We start from the raw sequence: 15,186 nt of genomic DNA, 5'->3' as shown, positions 1-15,186 counted from the left end.
AGGCACATTTTCTTATAAAATAATTTTATAATATATCAGCAAACAACATACAGTAAATGCAGATTATACAATATAAAAGAGCAAAAACAAAGTGATCTGTGACCGGCACAATAATAACAAGAATTAAAAATTGGCGACCCAGGAGAGGAGAGGTTACCAGCACATTCACTCTCAGCAAGTGCAACAGCAACTTGCTCCCTAGGATGGAAATGGTTAGTAGGCGCAACAGCAACCTACTCCCAACAATTTGGGCTGGGTTAAAATTGCACGACGGAACAAAAGTAAGTGACCGGCACCGGTGAGACGTAGAAATACCCTGGAGAGGAGAGGTTACCAGCACAATCACTCTCAGTAAATGCAACAGCAACTTACTCCCTATGATGAAAAGATGGGCAGGGTCAATTCAACACAATATAATAACAAAATAAACAATATCATGGTGGAACAATATACATTAATCAGGAAGCGTGAACAGATGGGTTTTCAAGCTGGTCTTGAATTGGTCGACAGATTGCGAACTGCGAATGAATGATGGTAGTTGATTCCAAAGAGATGGTGCGGCTGAAGAGAATGAGCGATAACCGTATGAAGCAGTCTTGAGCGCGATAGTTGGCGGAGGCTGCAGAAGCAATTCAGATGATGAGCGAAGAAGGCGAATTGGCTTTCGAATGACAATGATTTCCTTGATGTAATCAGGTGCTAACCCATGAATAGCCTTGAAGGTAATGAGAAGAATTTTGAATATGATTCTCTTCTTGACAGGCAGCCAGTGGAGTTGGCGCAACACAGGTTTCATGTGACAGCGACCTTTTACTCGAGTAACCAACCGGGCCGCAGCGTTTTGAATCCTCTGTAATTTATCAACTTCTGAAATGGGAAGACCGTATAACAATGAATTGCAATTATCTAACCGCGATGTGATGAATGCGTGTACCAACTTCTCAGTGGATGGCTGATCGAGAAAGCTCCGCAATCTTCCAATTTTGTGCAACGCGAACGACGCACTCTTGCAAATGCTGTTGACATGCTTAGACATGGTCATGTTGGTGTCGATAACAACGCCGAGGTTCCGTGCAGAAGATGATGTTGAAACGTCGACGTCGCCAATATGAAGAGATGAAATCGGTGCAGACGGAACAAAACGAGAATTGAGGTGAAGAATCTCAGTTTTGCTGTCATTTAGCATGAGCATGTTTTTCACCATCCAGCACTTAACATCCTTAACACAGCGTTCGACGATGGGTATGACAGTGTCCGATTCACAAGGATTAAAGGTGATATATACTTGTGTGTCGTCAGCATAGATCATGCATTGAAGGTTATGGGCGTTGACAATTTCCTCTATAGGTGATATGTACATTGTAAATGCAAGAGGGCCAAACACCGATCCTTGTGGTGCGCCACGCGTCACGGGTCTAGGGGTTAGATTGGGTGCCATCAATCAGAACTGACTGTCGACGCTCGTGAAAGTAGGATTGAAGCCACTTCAGTGCCAGGCCACAGATGCCGAAGCGATTCTGTAAACGACGAAGGAGTGCATGATGATCTATCGTATCAAAAGCCGCCGACAGATCCAACAGCACCAAGATGACTTCACTATGTTGATCTACGGCACGGAGGATGTCATTTGTGACCCGGATAAGAGCTGTCTCGGTGCTGTGGAACTGTCGATATGCAGATTGAGCTTTTGCGTGCAAGTCATTGTCAGATAGATATTGTTGAAGTTGAAAAACAGCAGCACCTTCCAGGATCTTATGCAAAAAAGGCAAGTTGGATATTGGACGATAGTTCGTCAACACATTCCGATCTAGCGTAGACTTTTTGATCAGAGGCGAGATCAGCGCAGATTTCAGCTCAGCAGGGATTTCGCCACGAGAGAAGGACTCATTTATAATTTCAGTGATGGCAGGTAAGAGCGAATCAAGCATCTCTGCAAGTAGCCATGTCGGAATGGGATCAAGGGTGCAAGATGTTTTTGAAGACTGCATGATGATCTTGCGAACTTCGTCATCAGTAACCTTACAAAACTTTACAAGCTCAGTTTTGCAGGACTCAGATATATCGACAGACAATGTTCCAGGATCAGTGCTGACAAGCTGCGAGCGAATGTTGTCCACCTTGGAATCAAAGAAATCTTGGAATTGCGTTGTGAGATCGTCTAGAGAGCAAGAATCTGGTAGCATTTTGGCTGGCTTAGCAGTGGCGAGTTTGTCAACAGTGCGGAAAAGTTCACGCTGATTGCAACTCGTGAGCTTGGTGTTGTAGTATACTCTTTTTGCAGACTCAAGCGAAGTGCGATAGTTAGAGCAGAAGGAATGGAAAATGTCTTTATCGATAGTAAGACCAGACTTGATCCATTTCCTCTCCAGACGACGTTTCTCTCTTTTTGACCCACGGAGACTTTCGTCGTACCAAGGCGCATGAGGACGGAGGGATATTTCTCGCTCACACTCAGGAGCATGTTTATCTAATGCTACACGCAGCACGGAGTTATACTTCTTAACAAGAGTAGAAGGATCACGATCTATAGAATCATCAAACAAACAAGATGATTTGATATCATTTTGCATATCATCTCTGTTAATATCGCGAAGCTTACGAGATCTAATGACAAGTTTACTAAGCTGAGGTCTTGAAACATTTATGGCACAGCAGACAGCATAATGGTCAGATCTAAGACCACGAATCACGGTAATAGGATCACTGACTAAATCATCGCACTGTCGCGAAATAATGAGGTCAAGCGTATGACCATGCTTGTGAGTGCTTTCTTTAACGTGTTGCACAAGATCCGCCGACGCCAAAATGTTAAGCATAGTAGAAGCATCAGTATCATTTAAATCGTCAACGTGGATGTTAAAGTCACCGACGACAGCGAACTTTCCTGGATACACAGATAAGTCACTGAAGAATTGCTTCATTGATATTGGATTAACCTTTGAGCGATGTGGACGGTAAACTGTCAGTAAGCGGAAGGAAGATTGATTTGTTGAAGTTATCAGGAGATCCACACTCTCAAACGACTGAAAGTTTGCAGCAGTGTACTCTTTGACCTGGAATTCCTTCCGATGGATGATACATATGCCTCCGCCCCGACGAGCAGTTCTGGGGGCACAGTGGACTTCATAACCTGGTAAGGTGACTTTGATATCTGCAAGGGCATGGTTGTCACGGTGATCTCCAGTAAGCCACGCTTCTGTTACAGCAAGTATATCAAGTCTTTCTGAGATAATGAGATCGCATACATGAGTTGCTTTGTTTTTCATTGATTGTGTGTTCCATGCAAATCTGGTGTAAGAATTCTTGCTGAGTTGAGTGGATGGAAGTAATGGAATATGACGAAGATTGCCTTTGTTTACAGTTCTTACAAAGTTACTTGTGTAGTTAAGACTAGTAAATAAAACGGTCTCCTTTATGTTGGTAATATGTGGCCGTACACTACGAATGAATAAAGTCGGCAAATTGTATTCTGAGTTAGAGTGTAAAATGTGCGTGAAGGTCGTATTCACAGGTACCTCAATTTGGTGCGACAAGTTTCTCCTTTGATAGCGTTTAAATCAATTAATAATCTAGGATACTATTCTCCTACCTATTTCTATAGAATCCTTAAACAGTTCTAGTCTTTGTTTGCTTTGGTTAAATTATGTTCAAGTGGTGGTTTACAAAGCATTGTATTTTGTCTAGGTATGTATAACCAACAATTAACAATGAGAGGACATTCCTGAACCTCGTTGACTTGATTTGAAATGACCGCAAATTATGACTGTATTATATTTATTATCAGCAATTTGGAAAAAGAGACACATGTCGAACCGAAAATAGGTACCACTTTGTTGAAGGAGCAGAGTTTAACAAACCATAACCCCGCTTCTGGATATCGTTACTGATATACCATTTTAAAGCTTATCATATTTATTTTCTAAACACGAAATAAAACAAAATTGACCGAGGGGCTGACTTTACGGCTGATTCGTAGTGTCCGGTCACATATGATCATGTTTATACGTTAAGAGCCGCCTGGCGGATGAACGATTACTCTCAATCATGTTAACTATCTCATGAGTGGGCTCAGGAGCCTATGTTAACATAACATATTGGTTTAGCGTTATGGGCTCTGCTTACTCTGGTGGGCAGATAGAACACTGATTATATTTGGTGTAGTGTCTCTAGAGATTCACAATGGGTTTGTAGGCTTTTTACAACCGAATCCGTTTGTACATGTTATTACACATTATTTTGTTCACGTATTCAGAATGCAATTGTGGTGAGATAAAGTGGTTGAAAATGTGTATCTATGTTTGAGGATGAGATATTTATTTGGGGCGTAATCATCGGAAGGATAAATAATAATTATGATTAAAAAATATTGAAACAAACCATAATTTCCAGGGCATGTAAGTCACAAAAGTGCCCCTGTATAAAGAGATCAGGCATTATGTATAAAGGCGAATGGGGGAATGCAAATATCCTTTATAGTTAAAAATATGACAAAATAAGGAAGATGTTACCGATAACCGATTTATTTAGGGCGTAATCATCTGAAGGATAAATAATAACTATGATTGAAAAATATTGAAACAAACCATAATTTCCAGGGCATGTAAGTCACAAAAGTCCCCCTGTATAAAGAGATCAGGCATTATGTATACAGTCGAATGGGGGAATGCAAATATCCTTTATAGTTAAAAATATGACAAAATAAGGAGGATGTTACCGATAACAAGAAAAAGATCAAACGCAAAGGCACTTATTAAAATTGGAGATAATCATAATGGCAATATTAAAAATATTCAAATATGCACTTGTTTCAGTATTGAAGGTATAGAATACGAAATCAAAAGATAACCAAAGATACTATTTTTCATTTGTTTCTGTTTTTCATGGCGAAAAAATTTCATGACGCCATTGGTAGTCAAACCGCAGACACAAGTATAAACCAATCCGATTACCAAGATTATTAATATGATATGATAGTAAATTGAAGTCCTTTTATGTGCTTTCGGAGCGCGGTGACCTAACAGGACGTTCGACTCATGATGGTAATCAAGGTTGTGTGTTCGAACCCAGTCCTTGGGTAAGGCACTTTATTTCTCTTGTTGGACTCCATTCAGGTGTATAATGGGAAGCTGTTAGTAATCATTTCGGCACCTTTGTTATTGGCAGCCACATGGTGTGGTATATACAAGTTCATTTTGCAATGGAATAAATACAATGCGCTTTGAACAACTTGGAAAGACATTCATGCATATGTACTTCTACTGGAGCGGTCTATTATCGTAGCTCTCTGGGTTTTAAAGTGACAGTGCACTCATATGGCAATTGTATCTTTTATTTGGAATAACTTGTCGTTCCTCCTACTTACTTCACTAAAACATCACTCATAATAGTAGTCGCTTGAGCTACTCTCATCCATGTAGCATATATCTTGTGACTGCAACTATTAATAAAATTCTGTGCTAAGAAAATACCACTGACTTCAAAATAAGGTTCATGTTATTCCTGCTTGTTGAATATGCTTAAAATGGCGGGATTCGTATAATACCTAACAAAATACAGAGTAAAGCCCTGTACAGCTCAAACGTCCAAGTAATGTCCATTTCCTTCCACAGCGTGTTTCTTCAATATGTCGATATTGACACTAGAAATACTGAGAAAATAAAATGTACAAAATAAAAATAGTCTACGTATATTGCCAGAAGATCTAAAAATAAGTGCAGTGAGTGTATTTAAAATACGATTATGGCCCAATATTAAATTAAGTTGGAAGACACATGAAGGTACATGGTGAACTTGAGCGTATAGACTTGTGTAGTTATGAAAACCACACGACAGTTTAGTTTTCAAAACAAAATTCAAACAAATCTATCACAGAATGCTACTTTCTTTTGAATGTTACCAACCTAGTCACCTCACTAAAATAGTCATATGAATCATTCTACAACTAGTCTTAAAATGCTCATATCAATCATTTTAGTGCAGTGATAGCGTCATCTGTTGTTAGTAAGTTTATGGTGTGTATAAAACGTTTTGAAGCTATACATATATTTAACACCATAGAATATAAACACATGTAAAATGCTAGATATTATCATTTTAAGACCAGTTGTAGAATGATTAATATAATCAAATTAGAAATTTGACTCCCCGGCTCATAATTATTGCACCGCCCCTTAAAAGTTAGATATGCATCAAAAAGTACCTTAAAAGTTAGATATGCATAAAAAGTTTTATGGCCTATACCATAAAACTTACCATACCAAGAAATCTAGTCAAAAACATTGTCACATCGGACACTTTCTTGTATTTTGACTACATGTACTTCAATGGGATATTATTTGGTGGTGTGCCTCCAAATAACACAGCAAGTTTATAAAGCGTCCGTCGTACATTTTGGGAGAATCGCGATACCGCCCACCACTATTATAGGTCACGGTGAATGGTCAATCTTAGACGTCTAAGAAATCTTGTAAAGAAAGCGTGTGAAATCTTGTAAAGAAAGCGTGTAAAATCTTAGGCGTATACGCTTAAGATGATTGGCTGTTTGTGATTTCTGGCCCTGTGATTGGTCGATTTAAGTCTACCGCGAAATTCTTAGACGTTAGACGTCTAATATTGCATCTTTGGCGTGTAAGGTTAGGCGTATTATCTTACGCGTATCATAGTGCAGTTATGTCCACGGCAAATTCACCGTGACCTTTCCAGCCATAAACCCGCTTAGTGAAGATTAAAGCGAGATATGCGAATACTAAACCATTATAGTAATCGATTGTCCAATTTAAATTTATTACCACGTGATAATATTAATCCAATGAGCGATCGAATTGTCCGCTACGGTCAACTAATCCAATCGATAATGACGCTATTGACATGTACGGGCGGAGCTCCACTGACCAAGTTTTGGGGTATTTATCAACGAAATAAAGAGTTGCATACAGGACAGACATATTTGGAGAGCCATCGTGTGTTTTGATTGATCTTGAAATCGGTTGTATATAATTTAGAATAAATGTAATCGATCATCTTTTAGATCTTCTTCTAGGCTCCGTTTACGATGTTTACTACCACAAAAAGCTCACATTGTACAGCTACAAAGAAAACTTCTTCGACATAAAATCAACAAAACCGAATGGTTTATATCATGTAACAATGCATTTCTACTTTCGTTTAAGGGGGTACTACACCCCTGGCCAATTTTGTGTCTATTTTTGCATTTTTCTCAAATATTATAGTGCATTGGTGACAAGTAAGATATGTATATTATAGGGGCAAGGACTACAACTACTGCACTGAAAATTTAGCAACTCAAGGCAAGTAGTTATTGATTTATTGATCAAATATTGGTTTTCCCTCATTTTTGACTGTAACTCCACAACTGTTTTCTGTGCTGAAATAAAATTTCCAGTGCAATAGTTGTAGTCTTTGCCCCTATAATATACATATCTTACTTGTCACCAATGCACTATAATTTTTGAGAAAAATGCAAAAAATAGTCACAAAATTGGGCAGGGTTGTAGTACCCCCTTAATTCGAAATGAAAGCCCAATCAACTGAAGCAAGAAACGGAATCCTATTATGTCGTTACTTGCTTTGTGCCATACGTATCCTGATTACCGCCTAAGTCAGCTTCAGTTTATTGAAGTATAGATTACAAGTTGGCAAATAGCAAGGACATAAGACGATACATAAAATTTGTGACGCATATTTATGCAAAGATTTAAACAGGGGTAATTTTATGCAGAAGTAATTAGCAATCGTTCATATAATCATGAAATTGAAAACCGAACATAATTATACTAGTTCAATTTGAAATTCCATTGATAGATGTTGAACAGTGGGTATATAATTACATGTATGATTTGATTTAGATGTAAAGTGTGTCACCATTTTGCTAATATTAGCCCCAAGCTAACATTAGTCTTACATGTTTTTAAATGTTACTGAGGTAAACAACATTTACATTGTCATGAAAATACAGTGCTGCGGAAGTTTGTTCTGTCTAGTCCTACACGTTCATAGTTCCGTTGCATTAATTAGATAAACATTGTAACTTTGTTAAAAAGATGATTTGATATACTTGCTTTTCCCTACTCATATCCAAGGAACATAGTTAAGTGTTAAATGACTGACGGAAATGGTATGTTTGCATGGACGTAATGTCAGCCTATTCATCGTCATGGATCTGTCCGATACGTCAGCCTTACAGAAAGTTCTTTAAAAAAAAAATTCAAATGTAATCTTTTTGGGATGTAGTTCACATTTTAGTTTCACACTTATTTTTTCTTGGTCCGTAAATACCCTTAATTATATTTTCGTTAATTTGAAACAAAAATAGGCATAAATATATGGCACGACATTCCAAAATTGTTATAATATTATACTATTATTATCTATATATATATATAAGTAAACACGATCAGTATCAAGTTCAAGGTACCGTGTGAACGTACTAGTGTAGTGCGATATATACCAAAATTGTTTTAACTTATTGCTATGGTAGTTAATCCTGTTACACCATCACTTCTACGGAGAATAGTTGCGTAGCAACTAAATCATTATACTGTTATGCTCGTGTAGAAAACACACTCCACAACCTCAAACCTTTTGTAGTCTAAACAATAATTAACAGCACGCTATACTCTAGCTGCTCACACTGACAATACCATGCGAATACAGTGTGGGCCAAAAACAACTTTACCCAATTTCAGAGGGTGATTGCTCGAATTGTAGAAGAGCTATTCATAATATTGTTACATATTCTAAATGCATATATTTTTAAAAGTATGTGATGAAGAAATGAAAGCAAAAGAAGCTAAATTAACAAAATGGTGCTAGTTTTACGTCCGAGTGTCAAAAATCGGTATGTGTCCGATTGCTAAGAGTACGGCATACATGTGCGTTAGGCAAACATGTAATTGGTAAACACGTTTGGTTTGTCTTTGAAAAGTGATGATTGTTTTACATGCATGAAAGATATACAATCGATTTTAACCCCCATTTACTTGCCATGTACTCGAACTTCACTCCTGTCATTGACCAACAATTAGCATAAAAATTACAAAGGTTTTATCTGGCGCAATTTTTGAATTCAAAATAGGCCTTCGTGCATTTTGTGACTGCGTGGCTTATTTCTAAATAGGTTTGCAAGGTGTCAAGATAAGGCAATTCACAACACAAGAGATGACTTTTATGGCAGAGGTATACTTAATTAAAAACAGAAAGCTTTTCGGTAGTGCAGCGTCAATTTCGGATTCGTTTCCCTAACGTAAGATCCCACCGAAACCTACAATAACTCTACATACGAACAACTTTCACAACCTCGGGAGTGTGATGAATAGATGCAAAACACGGAGCGGACGTCCAAGAATGGTTGTTCAGCTGCAAATATTGCAGCGGTTCAAAGGGAACTTGCAGCTAACCCCAGAGTCAGTTGTTGACGCAACAATTTGCCGAACATACCACGAACGCAATAAGTTCAATAAGTTCAATAACTTCAAACTTTCTTGTAGACATTTCGTAATGGCAAAAAAAAAGGTCTGAGGTAACAATTGCTTTGCGCATATTTGAAGAGAATTGTGTTATCTTTGCTGCGTGAAAGCTGCATATCATGACAAAATATCATAGCTTGACATTTAAATTGTTCATGTTTGATTTATTTGATTGTGTTATATAAAATTGCTGAGCAAATTTGTGCGTATACTGAGCGGTTCTCATTCTTTATCGAACTCGCCATTGCAAGTGATGCGACGCGACAGATAGTAGGCCTTCGCGTGGACAAAGTTAATTTTGACTCTTTGATTTAAAACTAGCGTCACATTTTTAATTTAATATATTTTTGGATAGTTTTTTCACCAAATACTCTAAAGAAGCTGTTCTTTACGAATATGTGAAAACAATTTGCAGCAGACTTTTTAATTTTGAGATATGAACCTTTTAAATTGGGTAAAGTTGTTTTTGGCCCACTCTGTATAACATTTCCGTGATCTAAAAATGGCAGCCAATTTGAACTTGATTTAACTAGGTTAAAGTTGAAAAAAAGGGTTACACACGATAAAAAATTGCAATGAAAAACGCGGGACAAGCCACAGTAGGTCACGAAATGACTCGACTTCAAGCGAAGCGAGAATTAATTTAGAAACGTTGCAAGCTGAAAGCGAAATTTTAGTCACAAACTGACCAGCTACTGCTTACACCTTGATTTGAAATTAATGGGAGTTAAAAAGGGAGAAACACGTCCGTCAAACTCACATAAGACAAAATTTGCCTGATTGTATCCCTATGTGTAAAAACCATCAGAAAAAAACTCTGAATCAATTTAAACTTGTAATAATTGATTCCGAGTTTTTTTCTGATGGATTGGAAACAACGCAATACGTTTTGTGCATTGAAAGTGTTGGCAATCCATTTTCTCACAACGCTGGCCGTGTTCATATCATGACATCACTGTCGTTTCAAGGACAAATCTGTCTCTTTCGAAGAAACTCACTCGCTTACAGTTGATTTTTGCGGAATATCAATTTTAAACGACTTATTTTCTTTAAAAAAGCAATTGAAAACACCGGTCTTACAAAAAAAAAAGAATTTAGGAAAATCATCATCATCATCACAAACGCTTCTCGTCAGCACTTTGACATAGCGCCATCAATAATTTTTTTCCAAGTAGGTCTCTCTCTCTCGAAAGTTCAGTTGCTTTCTTTATGGTTAAGTCTTCTTCATTTTAAAACCTTTCCACGGATTCAAATATTAATCGATGATCTGTATTCGGAGTGCTTATCGCTGCGCAACATCTGAGCATGAGGCGTCTAGTCTATTGTCATTGATAGATATTTGACTCCGCGATTGAAAATGAGGTAGTTTCGTAAAAAAAAGCGGAGCCGTCAAATTCAAATTGTCAATTGTCAAAAAGTATGTGGTAGCTGATATATTCCTCAACCACATCGTTTATATAGTTAAGCTTGGTTTATGCCATAAAATACCCCTATAGTTCAGTTTCCGATGATACAAATCTTTCAGTGATACCCTGTATGTAGCGTATATATATCTTGTTAATCCGACCAAAAGTACGAGTACGACAGAGACGTGTCTAAGACTGGAACTATTAAAACTTATCTAGGCTAAGAAAATACCACTGACTTTGAAATAGAGTTCATGTAATTCCTGCATGTTGAATATGCTACACAGGGCGGGATGCATGTAATACCTAACAAAATAATGAGTAAAGCCTTGTACAGCTCCAGCATGAAGCATTTCCTTCTAAAGCGAAATCGTGAGTTTCTTCAATACTTCGATATTGACACCCGGGTATTGACACTAGAAACACTGCGAAAATAAAGTATACAAAATAGAAATGGTCTGCGAATATTGCCCGAAGATCTAATAACAAGTGCACTGAATGTATTTCAAAAAGTGGTTGCCAAGAAGAAGACATTACAAAAGAACACGATTATGGCCCGATATTAAAATAAGTAGGTAGACACATGCAGGGAACTCATGCATGGATGAGATTGGGTGTAGACTTAGTATTAGAGAACTTTTAGGATGCCAGCTGATGGGAGCTGTAACTTAAGGGGGGTTGTGAACTTGATACTGATATACTGACATGCTGGAAGGTTTGGCTTCGATTTTTGGTTTCAGTTTTCAAAGAAATTAAAACAAATCTATCAATAAATGTTTCTTAGGAGGATACCTTTGGACACAACTGTTAGTAGTCAGAGGCAAGGCCACGATTAATTAAGTTCAACATATCGTCAGCCTGCTACGCTTTTTGCCTAAGTCATTTTTTGTATTTTTGAGAACAAAGTACAAAATATTGTTCAAGCATGCATTTATACATATTTATTCACCAATCTTTCCACAAGAACAAATGATAATGATACAAATGAAAGGGAATAATCCGAAATAATTAGGGTGTATACGTAACTAGTGCATGCTTGAGCCACATTTTGTTCTTTGTTCTCAAAATTACAAAAAATGACTTAGGCAATTAGCGTAGCAGGCTGACGATATCGTACCATTGGACGTCACTCTGGACACGGGTTATTCTCTGGCAGGAGAGGTTTGTGGATATTACAATACAACGACCCATTATTGACCAGCGCATCTAACTATTAAAGAATAGAATTAAAGAACTCTCTAGAAAACTAATGATAAAGGTGACTGACATAAAAAGATTATAAGACTAGCGCGTATTAATTATACTTGTTGATTCAGATTAAGTTTAAGGATTTACTTCTTAAATATAAATTTAAGGGTACTACACCCTGTGGTAAATTTGTGACTATTTTTGCACTTTTCTCAAAAACTAATAACACACTGGTAACTAAAGTTATGAATATTATTGGGGCAAGGAATCCAATTACTACACTGGAATTTCAGTGACCCAAGATATCCTAGCGGTACCTCATTTCTTATCATAAATAACGAACCGCTTATCTTGGGTCACTGAAATTCCAGTGTGGTAATTGGATTCTTGCCCCTATAATATACATAACTTTTTTGTACCAGTGTGTTATTAGTTTTTGAGAAAAGTGCAAAAATAGCCACAAATTTATCGAAGGGTGTAGTACCACCTTAAATAAGATTGATTTTGTTTTAATTAACTACTCTTAAAAAAATACCATTTGCCTTATTAGTGACAATCACCTTATACCTCATACTTCAGATCGCCGTCAACGAGCAGATTCGGTTACGCCAATCCTGGCTTACAACGTCTCAGAAATCTTAGAGACCTTCTTGTACGAGCTGAAGTCTCTCTTCTTTCTAATATAACTTTTACCACACAGCAGGGTATTTTTAAATGTGATTCCAACATGGTGTTGTTTGCATCAGCAATTCCGATAACTCCTCCCACAAAATCTGGAGTAACATCACTTGAACCACATCAACTTGTTGTACTATAATCTTATTTTTTTTGCAGAGTATGCGGTGTGCACTGTGCAGTATATGTATGTGGGTGAGACCAAGAATGCTCTGAAGAGGCAATGTTATGGCCACTGTAAACACTGGGAAGCTAGACATCCCTGTTTAGCTTCCCTCACCAATTCTACAGGGCATTGAGTCGTTAGGTAATCAGCTATTTTATTCTGGGATGGGAAGGAAGCAATGAAGTTTACATTTCAGTTTCACATTTCTTTATCTCTGCTCGTAAATATCCATTATAAAAGTAACCGTTTCAATCGAAATGTGAGTGAAATGATGACAAAAATAGTTTTTATTGACGTTTTTATGATTTATCTCAGTTGTCATTCACCTTGCGGCTTTTGATCTCAAGGTAAGTGACAGATTACGAAATTACGAAACTGTCATCTCCCATCAGTTAAGAGGTTCCTTGTCATCAAAGTGATGGCATAAACGCTATTTCTGTTACGTTATGCACAAGAGTGTAGAGCGGAGGTGTCAAGATGTATTAAGAAACGCCGATCAGTCAGATTTCGGACGTCAATACTTCGACATTAAATAATAGGCAATGGCGTATAGCTTAGTGGAATAAAATTGCATCGTGCGGAATAGGGTATTAATGCTCTGCGTGCTCGCCATGCGCTTCAACGGAAAAAGTTCAAGTGTTGAAATATTTTCTCAAAAAATCAAAAGCTATCTTAAGAACTACTGAACCAATACTAGGCTTGGTTGTACTCATTTTAATGCATTTTTCATGCTGATTCCAAATATGGTCATGAAAATTTACATTTCTGAAATTTTTGAATTTTGAATTTTTTTAAAACTTGTCGTCTGCAGTCGACACCCGCGTGAAGAGAGTTAAAGTACGCAGAATGAAATGCTCCATCTATCGACTACTTTATTTTGCAATTTAGATTAAGTGTCTTTTTAAAGATATTGCTTTTATATTAAGTGTTATGAACTTCGGATACATTTTTGGCGCAGTATATGAAGCTACCTAAGTGATCTACAGATTGATGCAATAGAAATTTTACATTGCCGTAGCTAACTAAAAATGTATAATAAGAACAAGATTCTTATTAAAAATATGACTTACTACCACAAAATGAGCGTATAGTTACAGGAACTGCAAAACATTCGGAAAGGGGGAGTTTTTTGATCCAGAGAATTTCAAGAAGGCTCAGTATTGAAGCCAGAATTTGATTTGATAAGGCTCGTCAATTATAGAGACGCACCGCGTCATCTTCCAACACGTAAGAAAGCGAAGTATTTCAATGATGGAACTCATTCATAGTTTGACATCGTATAACATGAACAAATACCAAGATAGAAATTCCCCAAAATTAATAAAACTGATAATATACATGTATAATAATAAGTGTAATAAATGTAATAATAAGTGTGGACAAGGTGATTTATTGTTTTCTTTAATTGGCATACTGTTTTAAGCATAAAACTGATCAATCAATTTAGGACCCCGAGCTTGATTGAGGGGGACCGGTTGTTTTTCAAACTTTTCACATCAATGGGGGCACATGCACACAAGCCCCCCCCCCACGCTACTGGTCACTGAAACACATGAATGTTGTTTTACCTGAGATATATATTGAACATTTCCTTCGGTTCTGTTTTAGAAAATTAAGACGGAATTCTGAAAGGTCGTTCTTCCATTCAATAGTTCTGTTTTATCAGTGGAATTGTCATATTAGACTTAGACAAATAAATGTGAGACAACTTTAGCCAAGTGAGATTTAAATCATGAGGTCGCACAAGGTTTGTGTTTGTATTCGGGTTTGTAGCCCAGTTTCCAAATCAAAACGTGAGTACGCACTTTAAATCAATCGACTTATTTACAAAGAGCTCGTAGAGCCACTGTAATAACATGAGGTCATATCGTGGGGTCAGCACCAAACCCCGGAGAACTGAATGAGATCACAACTCAAAACTTGTGCATCAAATTTAGCAACAAGAAGTTAAAAATTATATTCTGAACAATAACTCAAATAGAACAAAAAATTGTTGACATCATGGCAGCCTTTTGAATTCACAAAATAAATCGAAATAAATCAGATTTGAATGTTGCATTGAGAAACCGACTGAGATCGTTTTTGTTGTTTGTCAATAGGTATCAACCAGGGAGGTAATTAACCGGTAACTCGGTCGCCAAATGCCCACCCACTAAATTTAACCTGCCCACAACAAATGCTTATCCAGAAAAATATTTGCCCACAAAAAATTGGGCACCTTATATTTATCATGAAACTAGTACCATTGTAATATATCTTGAAATCA

At 37.2% G+C, this 15,186-nt stretch overlaps 1 protein-coding gene across 1 annotated transcript; it reads right to left on the bottom strand.

Moving 5' to 3' along the window:
• Positions 1 to 454: 454 nt before the first annotated feature.
• LOC140171070 (uncharacterized) lies at positions 455 to 1,360 on the bottom strand. Its single transcript, XM_072194244.1, has one exon. The coding sequence runs from the start codon at positions 1,358 to 1,360 to the stop codon at positions 455 to 457; it is 906 nt and encodes a 301-aa protein (XP_072050345.1).
• Between the last annotated feature and the right edge of the window lie 13,826 nt (positions 1,361 to 15,186).

Source organism: Amphiura filiformis, chromosome 15 (assembly GCF_039555335.1).
Source record: "Amphiura filiformis chromosome 15, Afil_fr2py, whole genome shotgun sequence".
Classification (NCBI taxonomy): domain Eukaryota; kingdom Metazoa; phylum Echinodermata; class Ophiuroidea; order Amphilepidida; family Amphiuridae; genus Amphiura; species Amphiura filiformis.
The sequence above is the reverse complement of the archived record's forward strand: the minus strand, read 5'-3'. Positions and strand labels throughout refer to the sequence as shown.